The sequence below is a fragment of the Lolium rigidum genome, chromosome 7 (genome assembly GCF_022539505.1).
Source record: "Lolium rigidum isolate FL_2022 chromosome 7, APGP_CSIRO_Lrig_0.1, whole genome shotgun sequence".
NCBI classification, from domain to species: domain Eukaryota; kingdom Viridiplantae; phylum Streptophyta; class Magnoliopsida; order Poales; family Poaceae; genus Lolium; species Lolium rigidum.
Window position 1 is genome coordinate 139,909,526 of NC_061514.1, and position 18,646 is coordinate 139,928,171.

At 42.6% G+C, this 18,646-nt stretch overlaps 2 protein-coding genes and 1 long non-coding RNA gene across 12 annotated transcripts; all 3 read right to left on the reverse strand.

Moving 5' to 3' along the window:
- Positions 1-2,925: 2,925 nt before the first annotated feature.
- On the reverse strand, positions 2,926-8,617 carry LOC124669387. Of its 10 annotated transcripts, none has more exons than XR_006992177.1 (9): positions 8,501-8,617; positions 7,977-8,036; positions 7,808-7,869; positions 7,012-7,503; positions 6,275-6,371; positions 5,847-5,958; positions 5,619-5,705; positions 4,937-5,104; positions 3,794-4,863 (listed from the first exon to the last, which is right to left on the reverse strand). It is a non-coding gene; the product is annotated as an uncharacterized LOC124669387 (long non-coding RNA). The 10 variants fall into 10 exon arrangements; XR_006992178.1 differs by having other exon boundaries at positions 4,937-5,401; XR_006992172.1 differs by adding an exon at positions 2,926-3,063 and having other exon boundaries at positions 4,776-4,863; positions 4,937-5,958.
- Positions 8,618-9,637: 1,020 nt separating this feature from the next.
- LOC124676090 (succinate dehydrogenase subunit 5, mitochondrial-like) lies at positions 9,638-12,970 on the reverse strand. The gene is made up of 4 exons (XM_047212174.1): positions 12,829-12,970; positions 11,667-11,971; positions 11,401-11,586; positions 9,638-9,720 (listed from the first exon to the last, which is right to left on the reverse strand). The coding sequence occupies exons 1-4, from the start codon at positions 12,968-12,970 to the stop codon at positions 9,664-9,666; spliced, it is 690 nt and encodes a 229-aa protein (XP_047068130.1). The 3' UTR covers positions 9,638-9,663.
- A 1,034-nt stretch (positions 12,971-14,004) lies between these two features.
- Positions 14,005-17,202, reverse strand: LOC124672066 (succinate dehydrogenase subunit 5, mitochondrial-like). Its single transcript, XM_047208357.1, has 4 exons — positions 17,061-17,202; positions 15,739-16,148; positions 15,473-15,658; positions 14,005-14,263 (listed from the first exon to the last, which is right to left on the reverse strand). The coding sequence occupies exons 1-4, from the start codon at positions 17,200-17,202 to the stop codon at positions 14,180-14,182; spliced, it is 822 nt and encodes a 273-aa protein (XP_047064313.1). The 3' UTR covers positions 14,005-14,179.
- Positions 17,203-18,646: the final 1,444 nt, after the last annotated feature.

The following is an 18,646-nucleotide window of genomic DNA, read 5'->3' on the forward strand; positions in this document are numbered from 1 at the left end:
CTAAGCAAAGGAATATGGAAGGATCACCGCGGATGCCGCACTTGAGGCACAAAGCTGGATGAATGCACACCTCGCAAGTTGAGGTCGGGTTGGAGTAGGTTCTGTGTACCACATCTTGCACGAGGTTTGCGGTTTGGACGTACCTAGCCGAAATCCTTGCATCTGTAGAGTCGAAGTTGGTTGCACGATCCACTTTATCAAATAGATCTTCGATGTTTTTATGAACCCTCCGAAATTCATCCTCCATCTCTTCTACTTGGCCTTGCGTCATCTCCACATCGCCATCCTCCTCAACTTGGACGGCATCAAACTCGCCCTCCACCTCTCCTTCTACATCGACGCCGTCTACCTCTCCTTCTCCATGGACGTGTTCCATCTCTCCTTCTCCATGGACGTCTTCCATCTCTCCTTCTCCATCCTTCTCCATTTGGCTTCCACCTTGTTGCTTCAAAGAATAGCACAGCAAATGGGTGTACTTTTATACACGAAGGAATGGGAATAGCTACGGTGTGAACAAGGATCAAAAGCTGCGCTGCATGCAAACTGTAGTACATTCACACCTCAACAAAAACTAAAGTGTTCCCACATGCATGCAGAATCGGAAGGAGAAAGGAAAGAGAGCACCGGTCCAATTAAAACTGTAATTAATGAGACATGCCTTCATTCTGAAAATTTGAGGGATTGGAGATGCGCCCTGTAAAAAAAAGGAGGGAGTACTTCATGTGCACACATCCCGGAGTAAAACAATATTACTCCCTCCATACCGGTTCATTGAGCTTGCTAGAGCAGGCGCTACGATTTAGGTGATCATCGATTGGGCGATATTCATCGTTTGGAGGCGCTGGTAACTGTGTTTTTCCCACCGATCCATGCGCTAGTTAACGAGAGAATGCAAAAGAGCGAGTCCATGCGCTAGTTAACGAGAGAATGCAAAAGAGCGAGTCCATGCCCACGTTCTAAGGAAATTAGGGCATCTCCAACGGGGCGACCCATCCCGGGCGTCCGGATGGGTCGAGCCGGACAAAAATGCGGTCCAACGCGGGGACGCACCGCAAAAGCGGATGGCCGCGGCGTCCGGAACGACACAAACCCGGCCCAAATCTGGGCCGGGTTTGCGTGGCTGCGGATGTCACGCGCCGTCCGTTCGCGTCCGCGCGCTGGTCGCCTCGTCTCCCTTGGGCCCACCTGCCGGTGACCAGGGAGGGTATTAAATGGGGACTGGAGGGGATCTGACCCTCCACTCCAGTCCCCACTCCACTCCCGCAGCGAAACCGCCGCCATGGCCCCGAAGCGACGGTTCGCTGCCGGAGCCAACGACGATGAGGCGAGCAGCAGCCGTCGTCGTCCGCCGGCGCTGCGGCCGTCCTTCGGAAATCGAGGCGGCCTCCACATCGGAGAGGCGGCCCGCGGCGGCGCGGCATTGCCGCAACCGCCGCCGCTCCCGAGCCCAAGCCCGAGTCCTCGGAGGAGGACCCGGACCTCCGCGCCGCGCTGCTCATCTCGGCGGCGGAGGAGGACGTGAAATGGCCGCACCTCCATGCGGCCATTCGAACCTCCGAGATGGAGGAAGCGGCGCGGCTGGCGGAGGAGGAAGCCGAGCTCTGGGAGCTCTACGCCCAGGCCCGCCAGGCGCGACGGGAGGAGGAGGAAGCAGCGCGGCGGGAGGAGGCCAGGCGCCGCGCCGACGAGGAGCGCCGCGAGGAGCAGCGGCGCCAGGAGGCCAGGCGCCGCGCGGAGGAGCAGCGGCGCCTGGCAGGAGAGGCAGCAGCGCCTCAGGGAGGAGGCGCTGCTCCATGCGCCGCCGCATCCTCGGGTCCCGGACCCCCACTCGGCCTGGGAGGAGGCCCTGTGGTCTCCGTGGCCGGAGTCCCCGGCGCGGTCGAGCCACAACAGTGCCTCGCCGCCCGGGGACGTCGTCCACGACAACGACGACACCGACGACGCCCACAAGGGCTAGGCGGCACACCGGCGGCCACCGCGCCGTCGACCAAACCCTAATAGAGGGTTTTTATTAGTTTAAATTTTAAAGCCCGTATAGGGGCTTCTTTTGTTAGTTATTTGCCCAAAAATAGGGCTATATACAAATTTGCCCAAAATAGGGCATATGTTTAATCAAATTTCGTATAAATTTGCCATTTCTCTTTTGGTTTCGTGTTTCTCCGATTATGCGCTGCGTTTGCGCGTTGGGCGCAGCGCGAGACCCAAACGGACACGCGGACGCGGGCCGCTGTCCGCGCGGCCACCCAAACGGCCCAAAATGGACAGCGCGTCCGTTTGGATCAGCCGGTTGGAGATGCCCTTAAGCCCATGCATTGGTTGTTTTGACTAGATTTAGATGTGCGCCGCACGATCCCGTGAAGATCATGCCAATGATCATTTTGTACAACTAAGACAAAATAACTGCCAATATGATAATACATTTTTTTAGCTTTTACTGGAAGCAATTAAGATAAAAATTTGCATAACTTCTGAATATCTTACTCTTAGTTATTGGAACCAATATATTTTATTCTTATGTTGTATGCTGGATTTCTTTTTGGATCTCCTGGACTGGGACTCAATGTGTTATGACTAAGCAAGTGAAAAACACATGTGACAGTTCAAAATGGAAGCAAAGAAGAAATGGCAAAAGAAACATCCACATAAGTTGCACGACTGTTTGCAGCACATGAGACAATTTTCTGCCCGCCTTGTTAGCATACTCAATGAACTTTAACTTAACTGCTAAAATCTAATTTTCTACCATAATTCTTAGCATTCTACCTGTACAGTGCCATGCTTGTCATGCACACTTTCAAAACCAAAGTAATTAATTACATGAGTTTCAAGATATCGAAAAGTTAACTCTGACCATATGGATTAACTGTTATAGGGTTATCAGTTTGGGTTTTTGACAAAGATCAACAATCAACGGTCAAATGCAGCCGAGTCCAGCCATCGGGTTTATGCCCTGATGGTATCGAGCACTCAGCCTCAGAGCATGCTCATGTTCAACATCATACTTGAACAACACCTCGTACCCCTTTAACGCCAACATGCTTGCCAACCTATGCATCTCAACACCTGCGGCACAAGTATACCCCAAATGAAAACACGAGCAAACCATTAGTTAATCACAAGTACAACTGAACTTACTGTTGATTGTGGCACATTGCAAAAAAAGGAGTATGAATATCGCACTGATAAACTATTTGAAAACCGTTATACCGACGTTTCATGAAAATCTATTATGGATAAGAGGAGAGTGAGGAACACATAGGCTTACTTGTTCCAGAAGTACAAAAATAACCGAGCAAGAAGGAATGGCAATAGCATAAGTTGTTAACATTCCATTGAAAGGAAAGTGGCATACAGTAAAACAGAGAAATGTAGCACACACAAGTGGACAAAATAATGAAATATATTCTACAGACGGGCACTGGTTTGGGTACTAATTTATAACCCGAATAGATAACTGATCTAGAGTTGGGTTATGGAATAGAGCATGCACAACAAAGAACTAAATAGCATGATCTAACTAAAAGCAAAATCAGTTCAGAGGAAAGGTGAACAATATGGAAGAAATTATCATGGGACATTACATGAGAAAATCATATCAAGCTAAACAACTAAAAGAACTTTTGTGAAGTAAACTGGGAAATAATTCGAGCTAAATTGAGGATAATTTAAAATAACTACGATGGATTGAAATAGCAGAATTGAAAAGGCAACAAAAGAGAAGCACAACTGTGAATCATCGTATAGTGAGAATAAAGTAAAAAGTCGAGGAAACAATTGAAAAGCAAGAAAAAATAAAGGGAAAAGTTGCTGGCAGCTTATATTAGAAAATGCAAGGAAATGATCAAGGTACAGAGATGGAAGTGGTTCCTAGTTGAATAGCCAAGATCTCAGCATGATGGTTAAGTGCCAGTTGCAGACTCACATTAGTACGTTTTATGTCTAGGAACTGGCCGTGAAATGGAAATGGTTCCCTGCTAGGAAATATACTCAGTGTGTGTGATAAGAAAATAAGTAGTTAGATGAATGTACACAATGTGTGATAATTTTATTGCCACACCTCACCCATTGTTACGGGTATAGCTGGTCTGAACCTAGCTGCAGAATCGCTGCTTTAAAAAAATACAGGAAAATTAAGAGAAGCATATGTATTTGTGCGCAAATACAGAGACAATAAGGATGAACTGCTTAGGTCTGATACGAAGGAGCTCTCCATCAGAAAGAAGCAGTTGGGTCTTGTCACCTACCTGGAATCTTGCATCTTTGTTTGGACTAATTGTTGACGCTGAGGACGATGGCCACAATATAAAAGTCTATCAACTGATTAAAAACAGTTCTATCTTGCTTGCACAAATCTAATTTCACATCAATTACTTCTTTAATTTGAGCGTAAATTGCAAGAATGTCACCTATGTACAAGGGATGGTTAATCTAGCCAGTACTCCCTCCGTCCACTAATAAGTGTGAGTTAGAACATATCTTAAGTCAAACTCTATTAACTTTCTAGAAAAAAGTAGTAGCTTTTATGGCACCAAATTAATATGGCTAGGCTCATCTGGACATGTAGTACAGTAGTACAGTAGTTTGATGTCACATATGTTGTTATTTTTGTGTAATAATCTAGTCAACTTTAAAAATGTTTAACTTCCAAAAAAAAGGAGAACGTACACTTACTCGCTGACGGAGGGAGTAGGGTACAATATTCTTATAGCGTATCACCTGACCCGATTGTACCTATATCTAGAACACAAAACTCAAGTATATATACGAAAAAGTACCTTGTGTCTAGCCAAGGAAATTGATGATTTCTTGTGCAAAAGCCAACCCCTGCCGTTTGAGATCAGTACGGGATTGGCCGGTGCATAGCTGCAAGGAGAATAAGTAAAACAAATTGAGGAAATGAACAACCACGTCCCACACAATCCAAAAGGAAACCAACCTGAAGAACGTGTGAACCAAAACGAGCAAAAGGACCACATCCAACACAAGAAAAACCATGACCAACATGACATCCTTTGCTTGAACAGAAGAGAAACTGGCCTTGAGCCAAACTAAACCGAGTTCTTCATGGCTCTCGGAGGCAAATTCCAGCATGAACCTCATCTCCCTAGCATATCGCGGTTAGCACTGTGGTACTGAGTATCCGGTGAAACACAGGTGATGATAACAATTATATGTACTTATAATAAATTAATAATGGTAAGTGAGCAAAGATCCTTGGCACCATCAGCTGGAATGGTAGTTCTTATCGAAAAGGGTAAGGTACATCAGAACATTTCTTAGGAGTACATGTGAAAGTTTCGGCAGGTCAGAAGGCCTTAGTAGATCATCAATTGGAATTACAACATACATACATAGGGGGTAGTCCATGAGGCTATCGTTTATGTCATGTACAGATGTATATCTGCCAAATCCAGTACAAGACATATTATACGGTGGACAATATTAAATTATACTCAAGGAAAATACTTTCTAATATGAATATAATGTATTTTGTCCACTAGTGCTAAACCAAATTGGCAACGAATCAGTCCTTCTAACGAGCATTAAAAAACTCCTCTATAGACTTGATGTTACTATGCAGGAATAATAATTACTAATACCACTCATAAAAAGATCACCTTATCTGAAGACGAACAAGTTCAATACCACACAAAGCCAATTCAGGAGCTCATTTTTTGATCCTTAAAAGGTGTTAATAAGCAGGCCTTCAGAGAGAAAGATTTAGCATTGATCATTAAGGAAATTTATAGGAAATGCATACATTAAAATAATTAATGTTCAATATCAAAAGCATGTGAAGCACTACGATCTTCATTATTTTATTCCCCAATGGTGGCAATGGTTACCTTAAGTGCTCATCATTAGGAGTTGAGTTTTGTTACGGACCAGCGAAGATGAGAACAAAAAGGCAGAAACACATGAACATATGACACTGTTGATTGCTCTAGAGAGTAGACCCTAAAATAGTAGGAGAATTAAATATTTAGGATGCAACTATTCAACCTACAAAAGGGGAAATGTGCGAACCCAAAAAGCATATTGAAGATCAACAACTATAATGACTGAAAGTAAAGCACACCAATATTCTCAAATATGACTGCTGAAAGTAAAGCACAACTTTAATTTGGTACCAAATATAAGTTAGCCAAAGGCAAAAAATTACTCACACAAAAAAATTATATTAAGGCATATGTTTGATCAACTTCATTATAGGAAAACAAGCATACCAATCGATGAATTTTACCTAATCAAAGAAATACAATAGCTATATTACCTGACATCCAACAATCTGACCAGGAAATAAAAGAGAACACTTCATAGCTCTAGGGATCAACCTGAACTCTTCCTTCATACTCCATCTCAATTAATCTCTGAAATAGAAAAGCATAAGTTTCAGTACAGATGAATAGTCCAAATTGGTATACATAACTGTACTATCTGTACTGTAATAGAAGGGAAAACAGCCAGGTAAAGTGACATTTAAATCTCTATGGTGTGTAAGCTAAAGATCATTTCTGATATCTCAATATAACAATTATTACCATAGCAAATAATTCTTGGATTCTCCCTGTACATATAATTGATTAATTTTAACTAACTGCTGTTGAAGGTCGGTGTTGATGTGCCCAACATCAACAATTGTGGTTGAAGGTAGAACTGCTGTTTTAGTAAGTGGAGTTTTCATTTATATGTCACAACAATATACTTACCCAGAAGTAGCACTTCCTTTTTAGTTTATCTCGCCAATGTTCCAAAGTTGTACACTTACAGAGCATATAGTCTACACTAATTTTCATAAGAAAAACAACCAATTATTCAGAGAAAAATATTTAGTAATTGTATGGAAAAAAGCATGGTCCCCTTATGTAAGCAATATATTCATTAACAACCTAGATCATAGGCAACAGATTATTACCTAGCGGGGAGATGGGGTTGAGTTGCCAAAATAACAATGTGATATACTACATATCCATGATAAAATTTATTCATGTTGTGAAGTATAAACAATACCTGGGGCTCGAGGGAACCAACTGATAGGTGCTGGAAATTTTTGATCTGCACGCGGCATGAAATGTTGCCGCTAACCATTGCAATACCGCACCTGTGAGCACCATCACGTGTGCGCCTGAAATTAACGGGAAACACAAACAGTAGCCTGAAATTATTTGTAGATATGCTCTAATGGAAGGTGCATCATGTCCAGCAGTGAAATGAAAGGTACCCAAGCCTATCCTCTGTTTGGCCACAATTTGAAAACTTTCTTTTGCGAATAAATTTGAAAACTCGATGAACTTGCAAATTTAATTGATGCAAGTTGAAAAAACAAATTCTCCATATTCAGTTATATGCGAAGATGCAAAGGAAGTTGGGAAAGGTAAATCTCACCGTATGCATTTCCTATTAGCAGTAACATGCCAGAGCATTAAATTTATAACCTTCTGATGATCTATAGAACTTGTATAGGCTACTACATAATTGGACTGCTAAAACATTGTTGCTCACCTAAAGAACACCACAAAGAAGAAACAATTAGATTTTCAAAACATGTTAGACCACACAAGCACCACATCTGCATGTCGCTGAATCTGCACTTCTTATATAACAATAAGAACTATTCCAGAAATATTCTAGAGCAATTTTGTATTACACCATCCTCCCCAAAGGGGAAAATAAGATCCTTTACATCAACTAACTTTGTATTCGATAATAAAAGTGCTTCATTACAGAGAAATAAATAATATTTGAGAAGAAAATTCAAAGAGGGAGAAAATAAGTAAAAACATGCTCAGTTAGGAATAATGTTCACCTGGCTCTTGTATTTGTCAGTTTGTCTTCCTCCATGCTCAAAGATAATTAGAAAGCTCGACACTGAAAAAGAAAACAACAATTCAGTGATATTAGTAGTTGCATACCAAATAATCAAGCGACATTGCAGCGGTCATCTAAGAGGAAATCTAGAATGAAAGATAAATCACCTCAAGTGTCGATGCCATCATGCCAAATATCAACTTCAAGTCATGTATCTTCTCTGGTACCTGTCCATAATATAGAGTCAAATTAGACCAAGCAAGCCAATAACTTGAGTATGTGCTACCTAAAACAATCATAGAGCCACAGACCTAGATAATGGATCTAGCTATCTAATCGATGTAGCCAAGAACCTGATCATGTGCTAGGAAAAAATCACATGGCAAGCTAATCTAGCCAAGAGGGGTTGAGCATGTGCTACCAAAAGAATCACATAGCCATGGATCTAGGTAATGAAGCTAGCTAGCAAATCGATCTAGCAAAAAAATCACACTACAAGCCACAGATCTAGATATAGAGCTAGCTAGCTAATCAATCTAGCAACAAACCGGACCAGCAGCGCAAGGAACTGCGATCCTGGCCGCAGGCACCATGCGCTCTGCCGGCCGCACGCGCCATTCTCCCCGGCCGCACGCGACCACGAAAATAGAGACGGATAGCACACGAAAAGAGAGGGTGTGAGATTATGTACCTTGCGAAAATGAACCGTCGACGACCTGCAGTGCCGGTTCTGCTCCCTCGTGCTCGCGCCTCTACCGGCGGCGCCGCGCCCACGACACAACGTTGATCCTCCGCCGGTAGCCGTGGCGGCGCTGCTCCCGCGTGCTCGCGCTTCCACCGGCGGCGGCACCCCCGCACGCCTGCGAAACGACCGGCAGCGCCGTTCTCGCGCGTCCACGCCTCCACCCGCGACGTTATTTCCGCGAAGAGGACGGTAGAGATCGAGGCGGGAGGTGGCTGGTCAAGGAGGAGCTCGAGGTGGGAGGTGGGAGACGACGTTGCTCTCAGATGCGGAGGCCGAGCAGGATGGGCTGGAGGAGGAAACGAAAGAGGAGGGGATTGGAAGCGTGAGGATAGGGTTGCTTCTCTCCGGCTGCCAAAGATATTTGTTGGGCCTATCCAATCACACAACGACACGTGGCTCAATCGCTGGAAAGAAAATTGGGCAACCGCCCAGCCCGTGCGTGCAACGTGCCTACCGTGGATAGCCTCTCCATGCTCCATGGGGGTGCAACCTTTATACCTTTAGATTACTGCCTCCTAATTGATCACATGCATTGGGTGACCCTGCTTGTTTTGCATGCACCGATCCGTTGGAAATCAGCGGAAATAAAGCAATGCCGGTTTCCAAGGAGTAAATCACGTATTAACTGCCGAATTAAGCCCTATTTTTTCGTATATCTCCAAGGAGTAACATAGCTAGTAACATCACACATCTCAAGGCACTTTGGTGACATGGCATGCTAATAAATGAAAAAAAAAGTGAGGTGGTAACTAGCTATGTTACCATAACATCACACACCTCAAAGCAAGATGAGTCTACAACATAATAAATGGATGACACCTCATATAAGTTATTACCCACTATGAAGATAGTAACCTAGACTAGTAACATGTCATATGTTACTAGTCTAAGTTACTCCACACTATGATCAGCCTGAGCCTACTAAACCGGTATAGAGGGAGTAACACGAACCTGATACTTGCGATTTATTACAGCACCCAACAATTTATGTAAGTGTGCACGTACGTCTCAAGATTTCATTGTTATTGGCACGCTAGCGACACGTGAAATGAAAAAGAATAATACCCAGCACCCATCCAATGTTCCCCGTTCTTATCAGCAGGCTTCCATCATGCCCTTAGCTCAACATAGGATCCAGAGATCCCGGAGGTACCAATCAGAGTGACCTGCAAGCGAAATAAGAGCGTCAGGATTCAGGAGCAGGGAGTACGCTGAATTAAAGTAAACTGAACAAACTTCAGTCCAGGAAACACAAGGAAATCAGCAGTATTGTACAGGCAAAACATCATTCTGCTGCACATGTTATGAGGGTGCCAGGAAAAAAAAAGATAACTGCATGTCCCTTCTATGCAACGATGACAGCAGACACCGCTGCATCAAAGTGCTTCGAAAAAACATACATACATACTCCCTCCGTTCCTATTTAATCGACGCGGAGGAGAGAAGCCTAATGAACAAATAACGTATTGATTGAAGTCAATTAAATCCGAACAGAGGTAGTACATAATATACTAGCTAAGCTTCCTGCAGTGGCCAGTTTGTATGGTGATGGGATACACAGACAAACATGTAGGATGACAAGACAACTAGCCAGAAAATGGCTTGTGTTTTGTTTAGCTTATGGTAAAACATGCAGAAGGGAGACATGTTAGTAGTAATTTTGAGTTTGAAGATGACTACAGAATAGGGCGGACCGATATAATTCGGTCCAAATCAGTAGCCAGAGTTTGGATTAACTGTTTCATGGCGGTAAACCCCAGAGCTGGTTTTATTTATGATTGTTTGTTACCTCATTGCCTAAACCAACTTGATTGGGATAAAAGGCTATGTTCTTGTTGCTGTTATATTGTTTGTTACCTCACTCCAGATTAAAGGAAACAGTTCTTGATGAAATATCGCACGAAATAAGGGCAATATATGTCAGTGTTCAATTCGAAATCTAAATGACAAAATCAAAGCCCTGTAGGATAAACTGATTTAACACATCAATATATTTATGTGAAGCATAAGTTGTACCAAACTTCTTAAAAGAGCTTACATGGGTAGTGGAAAGTTTTAATGTATTTTCTTTACAAATAAAATGAAACAATAAACAAGGTATTCAGTCATTAAAAGTTGTTAAGTCGGGAATCCACTATTACAATTTGCCCAGCAGCCCTAGTGGTGGTTTCTTATGAAAAGAAATATTTGTTTCCTGTGGAAAGAAGCCGAGTCGTAGTGCGATAGGTTTCCTTTTGCAAGAGAAATTAGAAATAGGAATCTCCCTAATATGAAGAGGAGATGTGTACGGTAAAACTATAGCAATCAATAAAGTTAAGTCTTGTCCCCCAAGCTCTTCTCTTTCTCCCCGGCCTGTTACCCCTTCACGCTGCCAAGACGCCTGCTCGGGGAACCTTCATCGGCCCTCGGGCACCTCCAGGCCACGGCTACGCCCTCCTATCGTAAGGCTCTAACAAAATATATGTGACTATGTCATGTCTTCGTTTCAATATTTAGAATAAATTGTCCTCTTGTACAGCTAATTGGGTTAGCCAGAACAAACAAAAAACAGAGCTGATTCCAATATACTATTTGATGTTGCTGTTTCAAGACACAAAGTAGAAGAAAGTGTGAAAACTAACTCAGCTAAAAAATCTTTAGAACCATGGAAATACTATATATGGACCAATAGCTTACTAACAATTAACAGCTAAACATCATCCTTAATGGAACTAAATGATGCCATATCATAGCTAATACAACATCAACATAACCATGGACATAGTGAATTCAAGTTGTACTAGCAGAATCTGAAGTATACCATACTGGTGGGGCAAGTAACATTCAAGATAAACTGATAAACATACCTTTCCCCACTCAGACCCTATGCCACTGCACCTCATTTTAAGGTGAATCATTTTTGTCCCCAATTCAGTCTCCACTTTCTTTCGTAGATAATGTTCATCGGGGCCAAAGGATTCTAGATATTTCATGTATCGACCATATGTGGATTTCACAGCATCTTCTACATAACCAGGCAAGGGTCCCACGTTCTGCAAAAATTAGGCTTGGTAAGAGTTCAAACTCAGCACAGACAACATGAACAAGACGATAGAGACAATTAGGTACCAACCTCGCCTGTTAGCCCACAAAGATCATCAAGAGCCATTCTTAGGGTAACTAAAACTCCACTAAATTCTTCGCAAGCCTCAGCTGCACAGAATACATTTCTCAAAGCCTCTTGACCCGCCACATCATCAGTAGCTTTGGATACTGCTTTCTTTGCTTCCTCTACAAGAGAATGTGGAAGTTGATTCCAGCTAGCAGCCATCAAATCCTTAAGAGCAGATTCAATATCTGGGTCAGACAGTGCAGGCAGATGTTTTTCATTTGAACTGAGCAAGCGTCTAAAGTTCCATGAGAAAGCACTGTTGGCACCTTTACAGAACGCAAAAATTAATCAATAATGAGCATATGGATAATATGACATTGGTAGCATATGAAGTTTGACTAAGATACAATATTGGCATCTCAGCGACATAAAGACTGGTAAGAATAAGCATTATTGACACTTTAATGTTTCTACAAGTGTTACGGATATATTTTAGGCTATGAGTATTAGTTTTTGAGATACCATATTCTAGACAAAGGCGTATTCTCAAAAAAAAAAAAGACAAAGGCTAAATATTTTCCATCTCGTTGCTTCAGAAACAAATGTAAAATCTCACATGCCAAAAAACACAGTAATTCTTGCTTGAAACAACATCAGAAGCATACATAGGTTTTTGTCCAATTAAGTGCTAAATTCAACATTTGATGCCATAGTAGCGGCAAAAACGATCCAGGACCACACATCTGAACAGCCAGCTGGAATGTTATACCTGCTGCAAACTATAAATACATTCTGAACACTGTCTAGCATAGTAATGTAAACCCTTGTTGCGGACAACTAACATTTTTCAGCGATACTATAACCCTGATAGCATGTGCATCCTCAATCTTCTATCTTTCAGTTACCTCTATAAAATTTCTCCCTTCGCAATAGATTCGCCTACCCCGACCCTCAGTCCCCTCCGCTCCACACGTCAGAGTACTAGAGTAGCCCAATTGCATCCTTCAACAATAAGTTTCAAAATATATTTGTACCACTTAAATCCTACCGCAATTACAAATCAATGAACAGGCTAAAAAAGTGAGCCAACCGCACGGAATGCTAAGTAGATATTTGCGCAAATCCAAACACAAACATATGGTATTGTCGACTACCAACTAACGAGATGAGGTACGAGGACGACCTGAGATGATGGGGATCGAGCGCGAGAACGGGGCCACCGCGGCAGGGCGTGACGCCGACGGCAGCGTTGACAAGGCGGCCTGGGATATGTGGAGGGTGCGCCGCACGGCAGCGGCCGAAGAGGAGCGGAGGGCGGCGGCCATCGCCGGTGTCTCACTCGGTGGAGATTGCAGCGAGACGAAAAGGACGATCGTGCTCTACTGTGTAAGCCCGTAATATATGTTGTTTTTATGGGCCGGAAAATAGAGACTGGACTAACTGGGCTGAATTGGGCTGGCCGTGCAGAAACATTTGAATAGAAAGCATACAGAACAAATTCTGGATCCGCTCAAAAAAAAAATCTGGCAAATCCTATTCACCGCTTAGTGCGAGGATAGCGAGGACGATTGGGGTGGGGGCCATCGCCCAACGGCTGGCCTTAGGGTTGCCATGGAGGGAGAGAGGGGGTCTTCCAACGGCCAAACTTACGATTATGGGTGCGGGGTGTCACTAGCGTCAGAGAAGGTGTGGGTTAGACGGGTGGCCAGCCAATAGGCGGCAGACTAGCCGAGGTGGCGGGTTGAGCAAGGTAGGGTAGCAAGGCGTTATGGTAGCGATGTCGGCCACAAGTGGTGAGAAATGGCGGTTAGGCCAGCGGCGACGGGCAGGTTGAAGAAGACGAAGATAAGGATGTGCTTTGATCGAAGAAGACGAAGATGAGTGGACAGGTGATGAAGATAATGACTCGTCGTGGGCGCCGACGTCGTAGGAGGACCCACAAGTTCTGCTGATTTCTCAAAAGAACACAATATCTACTAAGAAGCATACAAACATAATCTCGATAAATGTATAGAACAAAGCAAGATTTACAAATGGCTTGAGCACAACTTATGAATGTTTGACTTTTTTTTTGTTTGTCTTGGGCGTGATTCTATACCATCTTCCACGCACATACATGATAACGCTGCACGTGTTGGCCTGTTGGGTCATGCATTTGTATGTTTTAGCAACAAAGTATTATGGGTCCAGAGGGAGTGAAAAAAACTACTAAGTACATGTTTCCATGCAATTCAGCATGGCGGCCTGTTACACATGGTTGGGGTCAGGTGACCATGTAAGTATTTACAATCTTGAGTTATTAACTAGCACGCAAACAGTTTTTGTAACTCTTGATCACCCAGAAATAAAGGTAAACAGAAACATCGTACTTCATGAGTCGGGGACATGAACGCCAGGTGGTCAGGCTTTTCAGGTTGAAGATGCTTGGATACAAGGAATGACTGCAATCTCCCAGAGGCATCGAAAGAACCAAATTCACGCTATAAATGACCGAAAAGAATACCAAGCACCTGTTTCTGAGATGCACCTTTGCTTCAGTCCGTGGATGTTCTGCCACCGCTCTTATCTGCAGACTTCCCTCGTGCCCTTGGCCTAAGAAACTCCCGATTCAGGAATAACTGCAAGCAAAATAATCACATCAGGAGGAAGGAGAGTATACCAAATAAAAGTAAAGTGAATCATCTTCAGTCCAGAAAATACAAATCAATCAGCACAACCGTACAGGCAAAACATCGTTCTGCGGCACATGTTCTGAGGTTAAGCAGGATACAGGGGGGAAAATCAATACGAGACCAAAACAATATAAACTGTATCGACTCTTCTTGTGCAACAATGACACCAGACACCTCTGCATTGCCGTGGTTTGAAAATCCATACATACATAACATTACAAGCTAAGGTTCATGAAACGGCCGGTTTCTATAGGAAATGGTACACATAAAAACGTGTAGGGGGAAAGACAACAACTGGCCAGGAATCAGCCAGAAAATGGCTGTGTTTCTTTAGCTTATCATAAAACATGCAGAAGGGAGACATGTTAGTAGTTCCGAAATCGAAAATGACTACAAATTAGCCCTGACCAATGTAATTCGGTCCAACTCATTAGCCAGGGTTTGCATTACTGTTTCCTGGTGGTAACCAATAGCTGGTTTTATTTATGTATTGCTACAGTAGTTCATATAAAAGAAGACTATTCTTGATGAAATATCACATGAAATCAAGGCAATATCTACATGTCAATTGTTCCATTCCAAGTCTACAGGAACAAATAAAAGACTTGTAGGATAAACTGATTAAACACATCAATATTTTTCTGTGAAGCATAAAACTTGGCAAAAGAACTAACAAGTAGTTCAAAAGTTTTATATTTTATTTGCTTTACAAATAAAATGAAGGCGATGACCATAATTGAAAGATATGTGTTCGTTGGACAAGGTTGAAGTGTTTAGTCATGAAAAACTACCACGTGTCTGTCTTTCAAAAAGTAAACAATACATTGTCCTCTTATACGACCAATTTGGTTCACCCAAACAAACAAAAAAACATACCCAGCTCTATTATACTGTTTCATGTTGCTGTTTCATTAGAGTAGAAGAAATTGACAAATTTACTACCGCCAAAAATCTTCAAAAGTATGGGAATATTAAATTATGCACCAACAGCTTAGTAGAAAGCAATAGCATCTTAAATGAAACTAAAAGATGCCCCGTCATTGCATATCTAAGATCAAGAAAACCATGGATGTATTAAATACAGGTTCTACAACTGAAGCTGGTGTGGTAGCAAACCATACTGGTGGTACAATTAATAGTCAAAGATAAACATACCATCAACCACTCGGACCTTATGCCAGTGCATCTCATTTTAAGGTGAATCATTTTTGTCCTCAACTCTGTCTCCACCTTCTTTTGTAGATAATACTCATCAGGGTGAAATGATTCCAGATATCTCATGTATCGACCATATGTGGACATAACAGCATCTTCTACATAACCAGGCAAGGGTCCCACGATCTGCAAGAGTTATGCTTGGTAAGAGTTAGAACTCACCACAAAGTACATGAAGGAGGACACAGAGACAACTAAGTGCCTACCACGCCTGTTAGACCGCAAAGATCGTCAAGAGCCATTCTTAGGTCAGTTAAAACTCCACCAAATTCTTCACATGCCGCAGCTGCACGAAATACATTTTTCAAAGCCTCTTGACCCGTCACATCATTGGTAGCTTTGGATACTGCTTTCTTTGCTTCTTCTACAAGAGAACGTGGAAGTTCATTCCAGCTAGCAGCCATCAAATCCTTGAGAGCAGTTTCAATTTCTGGGTCAGATATTGCAGGCGGATTTGAACTGCGCAAGTCAATAGCCTTCAGATCCTTAAGAACGGTTTCAATTTCTGAGTCAGACTTTGCAAGCAGACGCTTCTCATCTGAACTGGGAAGGCGTCTTTTTTTGTTTTTGGAACTGAGCAAGCGTCTGAAGTTCCATGAGAAAGCATTGCTGGCACCTTTAAAGCATACATAAGTTAATCAACACTGACCGCAGGGATATGAAGATGTGGGCAAAGTATATGTTTGACTCAGGTACAATATTAGCATTGCAGCGATATGAAGATTGATAAGGATAAGCATTATTGAAACTTCAACATATGTACCAGAGTTAAGGATATAATTTACTGAGCATACAGTAGTTTATCAGAGCTAGTTTTTGCAATGCCATATTCTAGGCAAAGGCTAGAGATTTTTCATCTCGTTGCTTCAGAACCAAATGTAAAATCTCACAAGCCAAAAAAGCACAGTAATTCTTGGTTGAAGCAACATCAGAAACGTACATTGTCGAAATAAGTGGTAAATTCAACACTTGTTGGTTTTGTCCAATTAAGTGGTAAGTTCAACAGTAAAAACACTTCAGGACCACACTCTAAATTTAACATTTGTTGCACCAGTAACAGTAAAAACACTTCAGGACCACACTCTAAATTGGCAGCTGGCATGTTATAACTGCTGCAAACTGTAATTAGCCGTCTAGCGAGTACTAGTGTAAACCCCTGTAATACAGACTGCTAATATTTTCCAGTGATCCAATAGCCCTGATAGCATGGGCCTTCCCAATCTTCTATCCTTTCGTTTACCTTTGTAACAAATTCTCTCACAGTAGCATCGCGTAAAACCCCCACCTCACGCATACACGCTTCCACTCCGCAAAGCAGAGCACCAGTGTATCATTCCCAATTGCATCCTTCAGCAATAGGTTTCAAATTATATCTGTACCACCTAAATCCTACCGCAATTACAAATCCATGAACAGGCTAAACAAGCGAGCGAACCGCGCGGAATGGCAAGTACAGACTGGCGCAAATCCAGACACAAGTACATGGTAATATCGACTAGGAACTAAAAAGATGCGATGCGAGGACGACCTGAGATGGCGGCGACCGAGCGCGAGAACGGCGCCACCGTGGCAGGGCGTGACGGCGAAGGCAGCGTTGACAAGGCGGCCTGGGATATGCGGAGGGCGCGGTGCACGGGGGCGGCGGAAGAGGAGCGGAGGGCGGCGGCCATCGCCGGTGTCGGGCCTCGCCGGAGACCGCAGCGCTCGCTCTACTGTAACGTATGTTGGTTTTTTGGGCCTCAAGACAGAGACTGGATTAACTGGGCTGAATTGGGCTGACCATATGGAACGTGGCCCGTGTAGAAACGTATGAACAAAAAAGCATACAGGGATCAAAATTTTCAGGTAAAAAAAGCACAAAACAAAATCTCCTGTAAATGTATAGAGCAAAGTACGATTTGGAAAGATATTAAGAACACCATACCGTTCATAGGAAAAACATGTTTACACATCCTATATATACAGAAGAATATTAAATTCACAATCTTCAGACTGTTAGTGTTGGTGTTTTCTCTCTGCTCTGTTCTCTACCCGTGAGAGGATGTGTTAAATATAATTATCTAACCCTTTTCGATCAGATAGATCTTATGCTTAAATTGGTTAGAGCACGTAATTCTACATGAAAGACTAGAAGCATGTTTAGTTCATAGCAATAATTGCCAAGCCAAAGTATGGTGAGCCATAAAAGTGTGGCGTAAGATATTGAAGCTATATTTTGGCAAAAGTTTGCAAAAAAGTTAACTCTGTAACAAATAAATCATACACATGCAATAAAATGTGGCAAGCTAAAGTGTGGCAACAACCAAACACATGTCAACTAAACTATAGCACCATATTTTGGCTTGATAAATTGTGGCTAGGAATCAAACACGTCCTAGAAGTACGAAAAGAGAACGCGTGATAATTTCAAGTAACGGATGGCTTCTTCTTCTATTAACCTTTGTAGCAATAGATGCTACACAATACTAGGCAACGAATGCCTTTATTGGAATCCATGTTTGTCTCAACATCCTATGCCGGGACCTATTTATACTTGCACATAACTCTTTAGATTGTTGTCATGTGGCACAATCTAAATCTACAACATATTTTTAAAATACTCTACAAATTCTAGATATTTTATAATACTTCTAAATATTTTACTCTAGAACATTTCTAATTCTAGAGTTCTCCCTACGTATCTTAGATATTTCTTTATAGTTCCTCCTACTAGCCAACTACATTGATAATAAGATTATTTCTAATTTAGTACGTAACATATGTGCCACTTACACAAGATACCACTTATATGTGATATTTACAACTACAGGCTGCACACAACCTATGTAGACAGGTTATACCATGACAAAATTACATTCAGACTAACACAGGTAAGAAAGCCAGCGAAGAAACATAGTCCAGCGACAGCAAGTTGCTAGTACTTGAGAGTCATGGATAGAACTAAGCTTAATTATTTCAATCTCATTCTCCACAGCAGTGCCACTAACTAATAACGTACAGGAGTAATAATCGTCACTAAAGTTGCACCGCATACACTACTCCTCACACACACGGCAGGGGGGTGAGAACAAGCTCGACGGCAACCATGCCGCCCCAGCAGGTAACCCCGAGTTG